The sequence below is a fragment of the Chlorocebus sabaeus genome, chromosome 21 (assembly GCF_047675955.1).
Source record: "Chlorocebus sabaeus isolate Y175 chromosome 21, mChlSab1.0.hap1, whole genome shotgun sequence".
Taxonomy (NCBI): Eukaryota; Metazoa; Chordata; class Mammalia; order Primates; family Cercopithecidae; genus Chlorocebus; species Chlorocebus sabaeus.
In genome coordinates this window covers 90,278,541-90,294,618 of record NC_132924.1, presented here as the reverse complement: position 1 = coordinate 90,294,618, position 16,078 = coordinate 90,278,541, and the positions used below count along the sequence as shown (strand labels likewise).

The 16,078-nt window shown below is 37.8% G+C and overlaps 1 protein-coding gene across 2 annotated transcripts in view; it reads left to right on the top strand.

Moving 5' to 3' along the window:
• The first annotated feature begins 8,271 nt into the window (after positions 1-8,271).
• Positions 8,272-16,078, top strand: part of ASZ1 (ankyrin repeat, SAM and basic leucine zipper domain containing 1) — a 64,798-nt gene continuing 56,991 nt past the window's right edge. For both annotated transcript variants that reach the window (XM_038004443.2, XM_007982692.3), the window contains exons 1-4: positions 8,272-8,409; positions 8,739-8,838; positions 13,509-13,631; positions 15,592-15,703. Coding sequence is in view for 1 of the 2 variants with exons in the window: in XM_007982692.3 (XP_007980883.1) it covers positions 8,305-8,409; positions 8,739-8,838; positions 13,509-13,631; positions 15,592-15,703 (440 nt within the window). In the remaining variant the exon portion in view is untranslated. The remainder of the gene's footprint in view (positions 8,410-8,738; positions 8,839-13,508; positions 13,632-15,591; positions 15,704-16,078) is intronic.

Genomic DNA, 16,078 nt, shown 5'->3' with positions numbered 1-16,078 from the left:
TAGCTAGAAGTATTCCTTAACTGATAGAGTTAATATATGTAAAATGCTTGGAAATTGTTCTTAGTCACTGTAAATGCTCAATAAATTTTAGTTATTAGTATTATTTTCCAGTTAATGACATTTTGATATTACAATTGATATTATATTTGATATTACAATTGAATTTGAATAAGTGATATATATTTGTCTAATTTATGTATTCTTTCTTATAATTTCAACATAGAGCTATGTTATTTAAAATTCATTGTATTTTATACACATGATAAACGATTCTCTCTTGTAGTGAATAAGCTGTCTAAAAGCCCATTTTTTGCTATCTACTTTAATTCAAGAGCCCATTAAATCTGTTGAGTTCTTTCTGGTTTTCATCAATATATTAGAATTTTAAACTGTTCTATAGTGAAGCAAGTTTTGGAAATGATGTTCTAAAATTTCATTAGTTACCTTTTAATCCATTTTTAAAAACTTATAATTTTGCAATGTTTTTAACACTAACATGTTCATGCATTTATGTGTTATTGCTCTTCCCCAGCAGTCTATTGGGACTACAGTTTATAAAATATAATTTTTTGTTGGAGTAAAGGTTAGCATAGTCTTAAGACACTCTTCTACCATACCTATATGCAATGTAGTAGGGTATACATTAAAAATCTAGGAAGAAAAAAAAATGAGATAAAAGTAAACAAGTTCCCTAGTTATTCAAACAATAAATAGACATAAAATCAAAGAAAATTATTCCAGGAAACAAATCATTCAAATTGTGAATCTATATATCACTCTACACTTACATTCATTTTAGAGTTTAATTAGCACTGTGTTACATTATAAAGTCCAAACTGATACTCTTAATTTCAATATTTGACCTCCTCCCCCACACAAATACATCCCTACTTTTCCACTGCTTTCCCCCGACGAAGTAAATGCAACAATTCACCCAATTGTTCAGGCTTAAAATTCGGATGTCATCCCTGACCAGCCTTTCCCTATCATCCCACTTCCAATGTATCAGTGAATCTTAATTGCTATCTCTACAAAATGTATAAATCCTGAATCTGACATCTAGCCACCTCCATAGATAACCACTAGAGACTCAGTTTCCTACATCATCCTTTCACAACCATTTTCATCCATGGACTCCATACTAGAATATTTGAAGAAAGAAAACAAGATGAACATTTTCTTTTTTTTTTTTTTTTTTTTTTGAGACGGAGTCTCGCTCTGTCGCCCAGGCTGGAGTGCAGTGGCCGGATCTCGGCTCACTGCAAGCTCCGCCTACCGGGTTCACGCCATTCTCCTGCCTCAGCCTCCTAAGTAGCTGGGACTACAGGCGCCCGCCACCTCGCCCGGCTAGTTTTTTGTATTTTTTTAGTAGAGACGGGGTTTCACCGGGTTAGCCAGGATGGTCTCGATCTCCTGACCTCGTGATCCGCCCGTCTTGGCCTCCCAAAGTGCTGGGATTACATTTACCACTACTTCCTTGTAGTATATTAGTTAATGCTTCTTAGCTAAAATCCATCTTCATCATTTTCTGATAAATTTTTTCCTCTTTAAGAATTTGTTTTGTTCTCTGACCTAACCATATTCCTTAAAGAAGAAAATAAATCCAGAAAAGAAGCCAGTCCTGTTTTCACAGCTTCCGTGTTCCTACTAGATTTAGACTTGTTGTCTGATATCTTTCTTCCACAACCTTTTCCAACTTTGGCTATATATTAAAATCACCAGAGGAACATTGAGAAATATCAACTCCTGGACTCTACTCTCAAAGATGTTGACATACAGTACATGGTTTCAACTGGGGTTGGCTAGAATTATCTCCAGGGAATTCTAAGCAACAGATAAGGTTGAGAACCTAGACTGTCATATTAGACTCTTAACTGGTGTTCCTGATTCTACACTTGCTCCCATAAATACAGTCTCTTCTCCTTGTAGCTAGAGTTACCTTTTAAAATGGTAAATCAGAGCCTTGAAACTTTCTATCACAATAACAATAAAACTTCAAAGAGGCCTTCTCTGAAATTCCTATTTTAATTCTGATTTGCTTCCATTATTCTCTATCTCATTTACCTGGTTAATTTTTCTTTGTAGAATTTATCATTACCTAGTATTTAATTATGTATTTATTAATTTATCTTGCTAGACTATAAACATTTGGAGGTCAAGGATCTTGCCTTGTCTTCCTCACAACTTTATTCCTGATGCCTAAACAATATAGTAGCAGCATAGTAACTATTTGTGGAATCAATTAATGCTATATTTTAAAAAGCAGTTGCTAATCTTTCCCCTTGACTATCTTGTGCACATAATTTCTAATAATTGAAAAAAAAATTGATTTATGCCTCTAAAATTATCTCCAAAAGAGACAATTAATCCCACTAGATCTCAGTCAAAATTAAGAATTCAGGATCCCAACAGAACTTTTTCAAACTATTGAAAATAAGAGTTGTAAAAATATGATAACATTAACTTTAAAACAAATTCCTCGCAAAATCCACCATCATCATTTGTAATATTAAAACAAACTACTAGCTAATCATTGCATATTGTCTGAGTGAAAGCTTGAAAGTTTTAAAAACAAACTCAGGAATTAGGAAGAAGAGCCTAAATCTGAGTAATATTTATTACTGTGATACAGCTGGTTTCTCACCCTCTTTGTTTTACCTGTTTCCTGTCATCAGTGAACCAAGCAGAACACTGAAGTCATTAACCCAGTGTGTAGGTGGCATTCTGACCCACTCCAGGAAATCGTCTTGGGGGAATTCCCAAATCTCTTCAGACAAAATCAAATTACTGATTTCTTATCTGGCCAGGAATAAAGCTTGTGATTTACCTGTAAATGAATCATAGCTCATTCTGAGTCTGATTTACTAGTCCGAAGATGAAATCTCCTTTGGAAAGGAATGTTTTCCTCTACAGAGAGTAAAACAAATGGTGGAAATAAGTATTCCCCTAGGGAGAGAGTGCTTCTGTGAGCATTATACTTTCCAAGTAACATCTGAGCACCACTATGAGGCCCAACAGTCTGGTGTTAGTTTAGAAAGTTCCACATCTACGACCTTGGGCAGTTGATATGACCTTCCTTTTCCTCAGTTTCCTCATCTATAAAATGGAGATAATGATAGTATTTACCTTAAAAAGCTATAGTGAGAATTATATGAATTAGTGACTACAAAGTGTTTAGAAAAGTGTCAAGGCACATGGAGTGCTATTTAAGTATTGGTAATCACTAGCCTGGTGCAGTGACTTACGCCTATAATCCCACCACTTCTGGAGGCTGAGGCAGGAGGATCATTTCAGACCAGAAGTTTGAGATCAGCCTGGGCAATGCAACGAGACTCCATCTCAACAAAATTTAAAATTAGCCTGCATAATGGCATACACCCAGCTACTCAGGAGGCTGAGGTGGGAGGATTGCTTGAGCCCAGGAGGTTGAAGCTGCAGTGAACAGTGTTCATGCCACTGCACTCCAGCCTGGGCAGCAGAGTGAGACCCTGTCAAAAAACAAACAAAAATCGCTAAAAGCATGGACTGCAGAGCCAACTGTTTCCTGTCCTCCTGGGTAGATAATATTGGGCAGATAACATTACCTTTCTGTGCCTCTAATTCCTTCCGTAAAATTGAGATAGCATATACCTCAACAGGACTGTGTGAGTATTAAGTGACTTAATATAAGAAAAGTCCATAAAATGAATTTATTATCATTATTATTGCTGTGATTGTTATTATCTTAGACTATGAATCAGTGAAAGATTTTTGAAGCATTGATCTCTTCCATGTCTCCTGCTTCTTTAGTTACTATTTCTTAGGCCCTTGAAGTGATCCCTTTCCTTTAGTGGCTTCCAGAGAAATAGTCAATCCCCAAAACAAGAAAAGTTCATTATTACCTTCCTTCTGAAGTTTACTTCTACCACGTCAGCCATCTCAGCCACAGCCTAGTTCTGAGCCCTTGCTGGAGAGCACACCCACAACCATCTAATCTTTGACAATCCTGACAAAACCAAGCAATGGGGAAAGGATTCCCTAGTTAATAAATGGTGCTGGGAAAACTGGCTAGCCAAATGTAGAAAGCTGAAACTGGATCCCTTCCTTACACATTATACAAAAATTAATTTAAGATGGATTAAAGACTTAAATGTTAGACCTAAAATCATAAAAACCCTAGAAGAAAACTCAGGCAATACCATTCAGGACATAGGCATGGGCAAGGACTTCATGTCTAAAACATCAAAAGCAAAGGCAACAAAAGCCAAAATTGACAAATGGGATCTAATTAAACTAAAGAGCTTCTGCACAGCAAAAGAAACCATCATCAGAGTGAACAGGCAACCTACAGAATGGGAGAAAATTTTTGCAATCTACCCATCTGACAAAGGGCTAAAATCCAGAATCTACAAAGAACATAAACAAATTTACAAGAAAAAAATCAAACAACCCCATCAAAAAGTGGGCAAAGGATATGAACAGATACTTCTCAAAAGACGTTTATGCAGCCAACAGACACATGAAAAAATGCTCAGCATCACTCGCCATCAGAGAAATGCAAATCAAAACCACAATAAGATACCATCTCACACCGGTTAGAATGGCGATCATTAAAAAGTCAGGAAACAACAGGTGCTGGACAGGATGTGGAGAAACAGAAACACTTTTACACTGTTGGTGGGACTGCAAACTAGTTCAACTTTTGTGGAAGACAGTGTGGCGAATCCTCAAGGATCTAGAACTAGAAATACCATTTGACCCAGCCATCCCATTACTGGGTATATACCCAAAGGATTATAAATCATGCTGCTTTAAGGACATATGCACACGTATGTTTATTCTGGCACTATTCACAATAGCAAAGACTTGGAACCAACCCAAATGTCTATCAATGATAGACAGGATTAAGAAAATGTGGCACATATACACCATGGAATACTATGCAGCCATAAGAAAGGATGAGTTCATGTCCTTTGTAGGGACATGGATGAAGCTGGAAACCATCATTCTCAGCAAACTATCGCAAGGATGGAAAACCAAACACCGCATGTTCTCACTCATAGGTGGGAATTGAACAATGAGAACACTTGCACACAGGATGGGGAACATCACACACCAGGGCCTGTCGTGGGGTTAGGGGACAGGGGAGGGATAGCATTCGGACATATACCTAATGTAAATGACGAGTTAATGGGTGCAGCACACCAACATGGCACATGTATACATATGTAAAAAACCTGCACATTGTACACATGTACCCTAGAACGTAAAGTATAATAATTGAAAATAATAATTAAAAAAACAGGAAAAAAACCCCAAATAGTCCCAAAGAATATATTCTTGACCCTCTCATCTTATCCTATCCCTTCTCCTTTGATAACATTATTACTTTAATATGTCCATTATTACTTCTTAGGAAGATGACTTCTAAAGCTGGATAGCCCAGGCCTCTCTGGGGAACTTTGGACCTTAAATGGACATGGATGTTCCTTAGCTTTTTAGATGTGTCTCTGCAGAACAAAGCTTACCTGTTTCCTCAAACTTTTCCTCCTTCTTCTTGTCTTACCAGCTTTGACTCCTCTCTCCTGCTCATCCTTTATATCCAGTCACCAAATCCTATTTAATTTTTTTTAGCTTAAAATTTTAATTTATTCAGTTCATTTAAGAGTTAAGTGTACCCTTGGGGTTGGATTACATCACTGTAACATGAAAATGAGAAATGTTGGCTGGTCTTTTGAACATACAATATATAAACTTGAGAGTAGTTAATTGCTTAGTATTATCCACTATTTTGACTTGGAAACAGAGAAAATAAGTATTCAGCAAGGGAGTAAGGCATGTAAAAAGCCAAAGAGGAGACAAAAATATATTTTGAGTTCAATAATGCATGCCAGTCCAGGCTTGTTTCTGGTGGCTTATTGAATGTTGAATCCTTTGCTTGGTGCCTAGAAGTGTTTTTGGTTTTTTTTTTTTTCCAACTTTTATTTTAAGTTCAGGGCTACATGTGCAAGCTGTGCAGGTTACAGAGGTAAACATGTGCCATGGGGGTTTGCTACACAGATCATCTCATCACCTAGGTATTAAGCTCAGCATCCATTAGCTAGTCTTCCTGATGCTTTCCCTCCTCCCAACCCCCACCCTGTGACAGGCCCCAGTATATGTTGTTCCCACCTGTGTCCACATGTTCTCATCATTCAGCTCCCACTTATAAGTAAGAACATGCAGCATTTGGTTTCCTGTTTTTGCATTAGCTTGCTGAGGATAATGGCTTCCACCTCCATCCATGTCCCTGAAAAGGACATTATCTCATTCCTTTTTATGGCTGCATAATATTCCATGGTATATATGTACCACATATTCTTTATCCAGTCTACCATTGATGGGCATTTAGGTTGATTCTACATCTTTGCTATTGTGAACACTGCTGCAATGAACATACATGTGCCCATATCTTTATGAAGGAATGATTTATGGTCCTTTGGGTGTATACCCAGTAATGGGATTACTGGGTCAAATCATATTTCTGCCTCTAGATCTTTGAGGAATCACCACAGTGTCTTCCACAATGGTTAAACTAATTTACACTCCCACCAACAGTGTAAAACAATCTATTTTTCCCCCCAACCTCACCAGCATCTGTTGTTTTTGACTTTTTAATAACTGCCATTCTGACTGGCTGACATGATATCTCATTGTAGTTTTGATTTGCATTTCTCTAATGGTCAGTGATGAGCTTTTTTTCCATCTGTTTGTTGACCTTGGTAATATTCCTCTCCACTGCCAGGAAAGCTCTATTCTTCCACTCTTATATGGCTTGTTATTTAGGACTCTGCACAGGTCTGACTACCCTACCTAAAATCTACCTCTTACATTGAGACAGACCTTATTCCAAGCCTATTACTTCATTTAGTCCTCATAACAATTCTACTTGGTGGGTACTATCATCACCTCCCTTCTACAGATAAGTTAGCTTATACCCATATAGATGCTAAGTAAATTGCCCAAAGGCACACAGCTACAGCTAGTGATTCCCCCAGGAAACACCAAAGTGGTGTGATTCCAGAAACTGAGCACATTTGTTTCTTTTGAAGCACTTACAATCCGCAATAGTGTTTTTGTTTCCTTGCACATTGTCTAACTCTACTTATTAAAGTGAGCTCCATGAGGCTCCATGGTTTATCTTTGACGTTGTCTCCCCAAACCTAGTTGCACTTGGCTGTCCTAAGTAATCCCTAGCATTTATTGAATGAATTCATTGAGACAGATGTGGCCCCCAAACAGCTAAACTACTTAAAAATACTTACCTCTGAGTCTCTGAAGTACATAATTTCAAAATCTTTTATCAAGGAATCTGCAAGAAAAAAACAGCAAAAGCTTTCAAATAATAGTGCATGGCTATTACCTTGAGATACATATAATATGCCCTGTTTCTTGGTAGATCTACTTTTCTGCGGTGGCGAGGAAAATCACTGTGTTACCAACATCTAGAAGTTCTACCGTCTAGAACCTTTCTACATTTCTACCATGTAGAAAGATGAGTTTGAGCTTGAGCCACTTCCACCTGGAGCTGTTTGAATTATTTGCTCTCTGACCGTTTAAGTCGTTTCTTTCTTTCTGGCTCTTTGGATCCACTGTACCCAGAAACCCCCTCCTTTCATATTTTCCTCTAGGACATCTACACTACATAGCAGGGAAGTGTTTTGATGGTCTGAAGCTTCTAAATCTAAGGTGAGATCTAAGATCACATGAAATGAAAAGGAAGAATTCTTTGCGGCAGTATTTTCTCCTGGCTCCTTTGTCGGCTCCTACTTGTGTAAGGGCTTCTTGAATGTCTGAGTGGTGGTCCTGAGACAGGTGCTCCGAGGAAGATTCCGTCTCCCAGGGGATACAGATTTAACAGACGTTTGGCAGGGGGCAGATGAAAAGGATGGCAGGGAAAGTCTAGTCTTACTTGCCATTAAATCCTAGTGTGCTCCTGCCACAAGTAAGGCATTCTTTGCCGAGCAAGAATTTCATCAAGCAAATACTTTAAAGAGGTCGAAAGGTAAGTCTCTGAGAGGAACTGGAAGTGCCAGCAGGAGCCTGGCGCACGAACTTCGTCACCAGTGTTAGACACGCCAGGTTTTCACCTCAAGAAGCCTCAAGGTTAGGGACGGGGTAGGTAGGTGAGCAGCGGGCCGCTGTGCGCCTGCGCTGGAAGGCTCCGGACCCGAGCGCTTGCACGTCCGTGCTTCCCGCGCATCCCTTCGCACGCCCCACCCCGGTGCGCATGCGCCTGGAGAACTGAAGGACGCGCGTTGCCCACAGGGAGCTGCCTTGGCTAGCATGGCGGCGGGAGCGCTACGCGGCCTGCCAGTGGCCGGCGGAGGGGAGAGTAGCGAGAGCGAGGATGACGGCTGGGAGATTGGGTATCTCGACCGGACGTCTCAGGTAGCAGAGGAGGCCTTGCCTTGACCACACCTGGTTTCGGCCTTCCCTGGCCCTCGAAGGCCCGCACAAATTTCCTCCTGTTCCCCAACTGTGGTTACCACCAAATACACTTCTTTACATCGTCGTAGCTCTTCACTTGGGTTTGGATCCATCATTACCTATTCCCTTGAAAGATAATTTTCGACACGAATTCTTTTCAAACTTTGTATCTCAGTCAAAATAAAGCCAAGAAAAAAACCTATGTACTTAACCAAACATTATTGTTTCCTGATGAGGTAGAAACAAAACTATATATAACAAGAATTTTTTAAAACTGTTCACTTTTCTAGAAATTGAAAGGGCTGTTACCCATTGAAGAAAAGAAAGAAAAATTTAAGAAAGCAATGACCATCGGAGATGTTTCATTGGTCCAGGAGCTCCTAGATTCTGGTGAGAGATAAGGACAGTTTCACCTGAACACAACTGTCTTAAGTTTGCAAGGATTCCTTATTTTTAAAAGATTTATGTTGCTTTTCTAATGGAAACACAACAAATGTTAATATAAGTTATCATAATATCCTGCATAATCTTCGTTGACTCTGAGTCCTGCCTGTCTTATTTTCTTACTCTCTCCTTACATTTGGAATGCCACCCTATTTATTTTCCATCAGTTCTTCCACCTCCTTCAGGCAAGAGGCCTACTCTAATCCTGTCCCACTCTGATCATTCTTAATTTTCTCTTCATTTACTCTGCTGTAATGTTGTATGTTTCTCTTTTCTTTTCTTTTCTTTTCTTTTCTTTTCTTTTCTTTCTTTTCTTTGGGTGGTGGGGGGCGAGGGGGAATGTTGTCTCACTCTGTGGCCCAGGCTGGAGTGCAGTGGTGCGATCTTGGCTCGCTGCAACCTCCACCTCCCGGGTTCAAGTGATTCTCCTGCCTCAGCCTCCTGAGTAGCTGAGACTCCAGGCGTGTGCCACCACGCCCGGCTAATTTTTTTTTTTTTTTTAAATAGAGATGGGGTTTCACCATGTTAGCCACTATGGTCTCGATCTCCTGACCTCGTGATCTGCCTGCTTCGGCCTCCCAAAGTGCTGGGATTACAGGCATGAGCCACCGTGCCCTGCCTGTTGTATGTTTCTTAAGAATTGGTTCGAGTACATTTTAGTTTTTCTTGTTGTTTTGTGCTGGTGGAATGAGGCCTGAGCTAGGAATCAGAATAAGTATATGGATAATTTCTTCCAGCTTATTGCCTACTCTGGTTTCTTGGAAGAGGCATTTAAGCTTTGAGAGCATCAATTTTCATTTTGGGGGGTTGAGGGGAGGGAATGGAGCGTCGCTCTGTCGCCCTGCTGGAGTGCAATGGCACCATCTTGGCTCATTGCAGCCTCCATCTGGGGGCCGGGATTCAAGTGATTCTCCCACCTCAACCTCCCGAGTAGCGGGGACTAAAAGCACCTGTTGCCAAGCCCAGCTAATTTTGGTAATTTTAGTAGACACGAGGGTTTCACCACGTCAGCCAGGCTGGTCTCGAACTACTGACCTCAAGTAATCACCCACCTTGGCCTTCCAAAGTGCTGAGATCTCAGGCATGAGCCACCGCGCCCAGCCAGAGAGCCATCAGTTTCTTTATGTAAAGCATCATAATTCTGTCCTGGGCTTCATGACTTTTTGTGTGTGTGTGGATTAAATGAAAAAAAAAATTTTAATTACCTTCACATAGAAATGTAAATTATTGATTATAATGATTGAAATTACTCAGAGGAATAACAAGCATTTACTTTAGGTTGGTGCAAAAGTAATTGTGGTTTTTGCCATTGTAGATACAAAACATTCACACACAAGGTAGTTAGATGTGATTATATATAGCATAATGTTTTTATTCTATGCTAGAATCAATGCATAGTTTACTGAAAAGTAAATAATTTTGAAAACAAGACAGATCTGGGTTTGATTACTAACTGTGCCACTTGATGACTTTGTGACCTTGATTAAGTTACCAAATCTTCCTAAGTTTCAATTTCTGTCCGTTTTAAAATGAGGATTATTATATCAAAGGGTTGTTGGCAAGGGGGAAAATTAAAATACACTTTTAAAGGACTTAGAACACATAGGAATTATGTAAACATTAGCTGTTATTCTTGTAAGATATGAGAAGGATCTGTATGACTTTTTGGACAGTGGAACTTGAGTTTGTAATTGAAAAATGAAATTGAATAAACTCTGAATAAGTAGAAAGAGGCCTGAATACCTAATGTTAATATATGTATAGTATACATAGCATGGGGTGGAATAAGCAGAGATTTTAGAAAAGAAAATTTGCCTTAGGAGTAATGGGACTAGGTACAGTTAACATGACAGAGGCTTTTGAAGGATTAAGACTTGATATGATTGATGGGCAGGTTAGAGGTTTATAGTCTCTTGAACAGAGCCTGCTGCTAAGTGGTTATTTAGTCAACCATTTGAAATTTGTTTTTAATTACAAAAATTTTTAAAGTTCATTTTTAAAAGCCAGTAATAGAAATGTAGGTAGAAGTAGAAAGATTTCTTTACCATTGTCCTCACTCTCGTTCCCCTTACTGCTGATGCCTCACTTTCACAGGTTAACTCCTGTTTTAGGGTATTTCCTTCCAGATGTCATTATGTAACTGTTTTTTAAAATATTGTTAATTTTTTGCCTTTCGAAGTCATTGTTGTTCTTGAAACATGTTTCTGCACCAATTGAAAACTCTAAAAATAAAAGCACATTTTGAGTCAACCACTTTTAACCATTTGAAGATGTCTCCAGTTTTTGTTCTGTGTACTATCATTTTCAATTTTCTTTAAAGTATGACATATTTTAGACATTCAGAAAAGAAAGGTACCCCCTCTGGAGATAACTACTTTTCTATAGTTGATGTTTATCATTCTTATGAGTATCTTTATACTTTTACTATATCCCTAAACAATATAGTATTACTTTGAATGTTTTCGAGCTCTGTAAATATACTGTGTTCATCTTTTTGAAACCTACTTTTTTTTGCACTATGCCTGGAACATAATATGTGCTTAGTAATTTATGTTAAATATTAGAGGTTAAACATTAAGTTAGAATTTTAGTAAGAATTTTTATACTATAATGCCACATTTGCTGCTTTTTTTTTTTTTTTTTTTTTTTTTTGACGAAGTCTCGCTCTGTTGCCCAGGCTGGAGTGCAGTGACATGATTTCAGCTCACTGCAAGCTCTGCCCCCCGGGTTCACGCCATTCTCCTGCCTCAGCTTCCCGAGTAGCTGGGACGCCTGCCTCCGTGCCTGTCTAATTTTTTTTTTGTTGTTTTTGTATTTTTAGTAGAGACAGGGTTTCACTGTGCTAGCCAAGATGGTCTCCTTTGCCTGACCTCATGATCCACCCACCTCCGCCTCCCAAAGTGCTGGGATTACAGGCGTGAGCCACTGCACCTGGCCTTTGCTTCTTTTTCTTCACATCTTTTCCTTTCTATCTTTGCTATCACAGTTTGAGCAGTACTCTCAGTAAATTGAGAAAACAATGATCTTTTCTCTGATCTCATTGATATGCTTTCAATTGAAGCAGTTTAAAGAGGAAGACTTGTTAGAGAAGACAAGTAAGGCTAGCAGTATATGTCTATACTAAGATGGTTTAATGTTTTCTCCCAATGATTATTATGTACCTTATATCAATTAAAATTAGACAATTAGAAATTAGACATATGTAGTCTTTCAGTGACCCAGTGTTTATACAGTCAAAAAAGTGACACCCCCACCCCCCACCAAGTCTGCATTTCTTCTGTGATGTGACCTTAATCTGTGCACATAGGACATTTTATAGCCAAAGACAATAGAACCTGTAAATTACAAGGTATTAAAGGCAGGCCCACCTTCAGTGGTGTTTCACATGCAAGTTTTCCTTCTTTCAAACAGAAAAATGTTGTTTCCTTGCGATTAGCAAATATTTCATAGATTTAAGAGAAAGATTGCTACTTAAGTCATGATCTCTTGGCCAGGACCAGTGACTCACACCTGTAATCCCAGCACTTTGGGAGGCTTAAGGTGGGAGAATTGCTTGAGGCCAAGGGTTTGAGACCAGCCTTGGCAACATAGTGAGATTCCACCACTACAAAAAAAAAAATTATCCCAGCATAGTGGCACGTGCCTATAGTCGGAGCTAGTTGGGAGGTTGAGTATGCTGTAAGCCATAATCATGCCACTGTGCTCCAGTCTGGGTGACAGAGTGAGATCCCATCTGAAAAACAACAAAAAAACAAAAACAAAACTTGCAGTACCTGATATCTCCTTTTATTTTAGCTCACTGCTTGTCATTTGATTGTCCAAGATAGAACTTGATAGTCATTTTTAATTTGTTCTTTTCCATCATACCTCCTCCTCAAAGTAATTTTAAATTCTGATGACCCTGTCTTTGAAATGTCCTTTTGTTTTCCTTCCTTTCTCTCTTCACTGCCCTTTCTCTGATTTTCTTATAAACTTCCTGCCTTATAACTAGTTTCCTTGCTTCCTGTCCCATTTTCAATAGTGGTATTTATGTTGTCTTTATAGTACATATGTAATGATGTCATTTTCTGGATCAAAAACAGGGTCTCCATTTCTTAAGAGAGCTTTCATAATCTAACCTTAACCTATCTTTTTAGCTTCATGTTTTATCAGTCACCCATGGGTAAGTTTACTGTTAGGAGTAAAGTTAAAGGTTTTTGAGGGATATATGTGGTATTTTCAACCATAGAGATAATTGATATTGCCCAGGGATAATATTCTAATTTAAAAGGCATTTTACCTCTGTGAAACCTTTCCCAGCTCCCCTAGAGAAAAAAAGGTAGCATGTAAAAACCTGTTATAATATATACATACTCAGTTACATATTATATGATTAAACATCAGTCAGATCAGTCTCTTGGAAAGTAGTGCCTGTAGCGAAACTGAACTTAGCAAATTGTATTAACGTCCCAACAGAATTATTTTCTATTTTTTGGAAGCCATTATTACCAAAACTTCCCGTGGTGGAATAAAGTACTTGATGTACGTCACTTTACACAGTACTTTAAGCATATAAGGTGGCTGATTTTTTTCGTTGGTGGTAGTGGGCTTTTAAAAGCTTATTTTTATATTGACAGGCATTAGTGTAGATTCCACCTTTCAGTATGGATGGACTCCCCTTATGTATGCTGCTAGTGTTGCCAATGCAGAACTGGTTCGGGTCCTTCTGGACAGAGGCGCTAATGCAAGCTTTGAGAAGGGTAAGATGTTTCAGATAACTTAAATGATTATGCTTACTGTGATTCCTTGATTTCCAAGTAGCTATTATATGAAGTGGAAAAAAACTAAAGCAGTTTGAAGTAACCTTTCTATTTATTATATTATGTAAATAGTATACAAAATCAAATTAGAAGCCATACATATTCTGAAAAACTCTTTCCAAAAACATAAATTCCAGTTACAGTATCTTTATAACTGGTTGTTATTATATACCTTTAACTTTAAGGTTTTGGTTGTTTTTAAAGGAAAAATTCTTTGAAAGAAACATTAAAAAGCTTGTAATTTAGTGGCAAATTACTTGAAAATCAGTCTGGAATTTTAAACTAAACTCCAAATTACATCACTTAAAGTTGTTTCAAAGATAGTTCATGAAATCCATCTTTGTCCTTGTTACTAAATAATTTCCATTCAGTAGTACTTTGAATGTTAGAAGAACAAGCGTATATGAGCAAATCGAGTTTAATTATTACATTGAATTCCTGATTACTTATTTTTAACATATTTTCAATAGACAACTAAATTTGCTTCATAATTTCAGGTATAGGTTTCATTTTAGAATTGATTTTTACATTAATTTTATACCTACAATTTTATTCTTTTTTCTCATTTATATAGTTTACATAAATTTCTGTCTTAACAGTTTCATGTTTAATTTTTTCTGTTAGGTTTTTCTTTTTATGGTATCATTTAAAAATATCACTTGGCCAGGCATAGTGGCTCATGCTTATAATCCTAGCACTAGCACTTTGGGAGTCCTTGGCAAGAGGATCACTTGAACCCAGGAGTTCAGGATCTGCCTGGACAACATAGTGAGACTTTGTCTCTGCTAAAAATAAAAAAATATTAGCCGGAGGTGGTGGCACACACTTATAACCTCACCTACTCAGAAGGCTGAGGCAGGAGGACTGCTTGAACCCAGGAGTTTGAGGTTGCAGTAAGTTATGATCATGCTGCTGCACTCCAGCCTGGACAACAGAGTGAGACACTGTCTCAAAAAAAGAAAAATTACTCAATGAAAGCTATGCTTAGGAATGAGGTTTTCAAAAGTGTATAAAATATTCTCAAAAAATTAATAATTGTTATTTTTATACTTCTCCCTCCTTGTAATCAGAGGGATACTTAGAGTTATAAAATATATTTTTCACAGAATGTACATATAAGTTCCTTTATGTGTCCCACAATAACCCTATCACATACAAAGGGCAGATATTAGGTTCTTATCTGTATATTAGATCTAATGAGATGTTAAGACATCACAGGAGTTACAGTTTCTCAGTGGCAGTACTGGGACTAGAATATGCTCTGTCAATATTGAGCCACTAATGTGAATCATAGCTGTGGTGACCTGTTTTGAAGTTTTAATTCAAAATAGGTGTTTTTTGTGTTTAATTTACTCTAGTCTTTGCTGACACCATGAGAGCCAAGGGAAGAAGAGTTTTAGGAAACAGTGAGTTCAGAAAGATGAAGTACAAAAGTACTGAAAAGAAACCAGACCAATGGATATGGCAGTTACAGCAATTTCAGTAGGGTAGTTTATAAGCCGGATTTCAGGAGCTTTCAAATGAGTAAGAAGTGAAATCAAAGAATATAGATCATTGTTTCCCAAACGTGAGTTTAGCAAGGCAAATTTTAACAAAAACTGTTCAAATCCAGACAATGTGGCTATGTCCATGTCCTTAACCACTTTCTGTTCTCTTGAAGTAATGGGAATAAAAGGGGAAGGAAGTTAAATGACTTATAGATAAACTTTGGAGACTGAAGGGATTCATGTCTAATCTCATCTTTTGATAAAGGAAGACAAAGTTATCTGCTAAGAGTGAGAGATTTAGGAGGAGGTTATAGAGTTTTAGAGTGCAATAATAGAATGTTTTGAGTGGTAAAGACATCAAATAGATGCTCTTGATGTATGGGGGTTTTTCCTCACTTTTCTATTCACTATAGATAAGCAAACTATTTTGATAACTGCATGTTCTGCTCATGGCTCAGAGGAACAGATCTTGAAGTGTGTAGAGCTACTACTTTCAAGAAATGCTGATCCAAATGTTGCTTGTAGGTAAGAGCCTTTATATCTGTTCAAGTTGAATCATAATTTTTCTTTGGTATCAGCCTTTTAAAATTCATGAACAGTGTTTACTTGGCCAAAGAGTTGATGAATGAAAATAGTTCATAAGGCCATGATTCCAATTCTATAAGATTATCAGAGGAAGCGGATATCATGAAGGTAGTCTTTCAACTTTACATTTTGAGAGGAATGTCATAATTTAGAATGAGAGGAAAAGGAGGACAATAAACTATAGTATAATTTCTTATGAATCATACTCCTCAAAAGAATATGACGATTGACCTGTAAGAGTAAAGCCTCTTAATGTTCTCTCTGTATAACACTTAACAACTAAACAATTTTACAAAAATACCAAGAAAATATGTC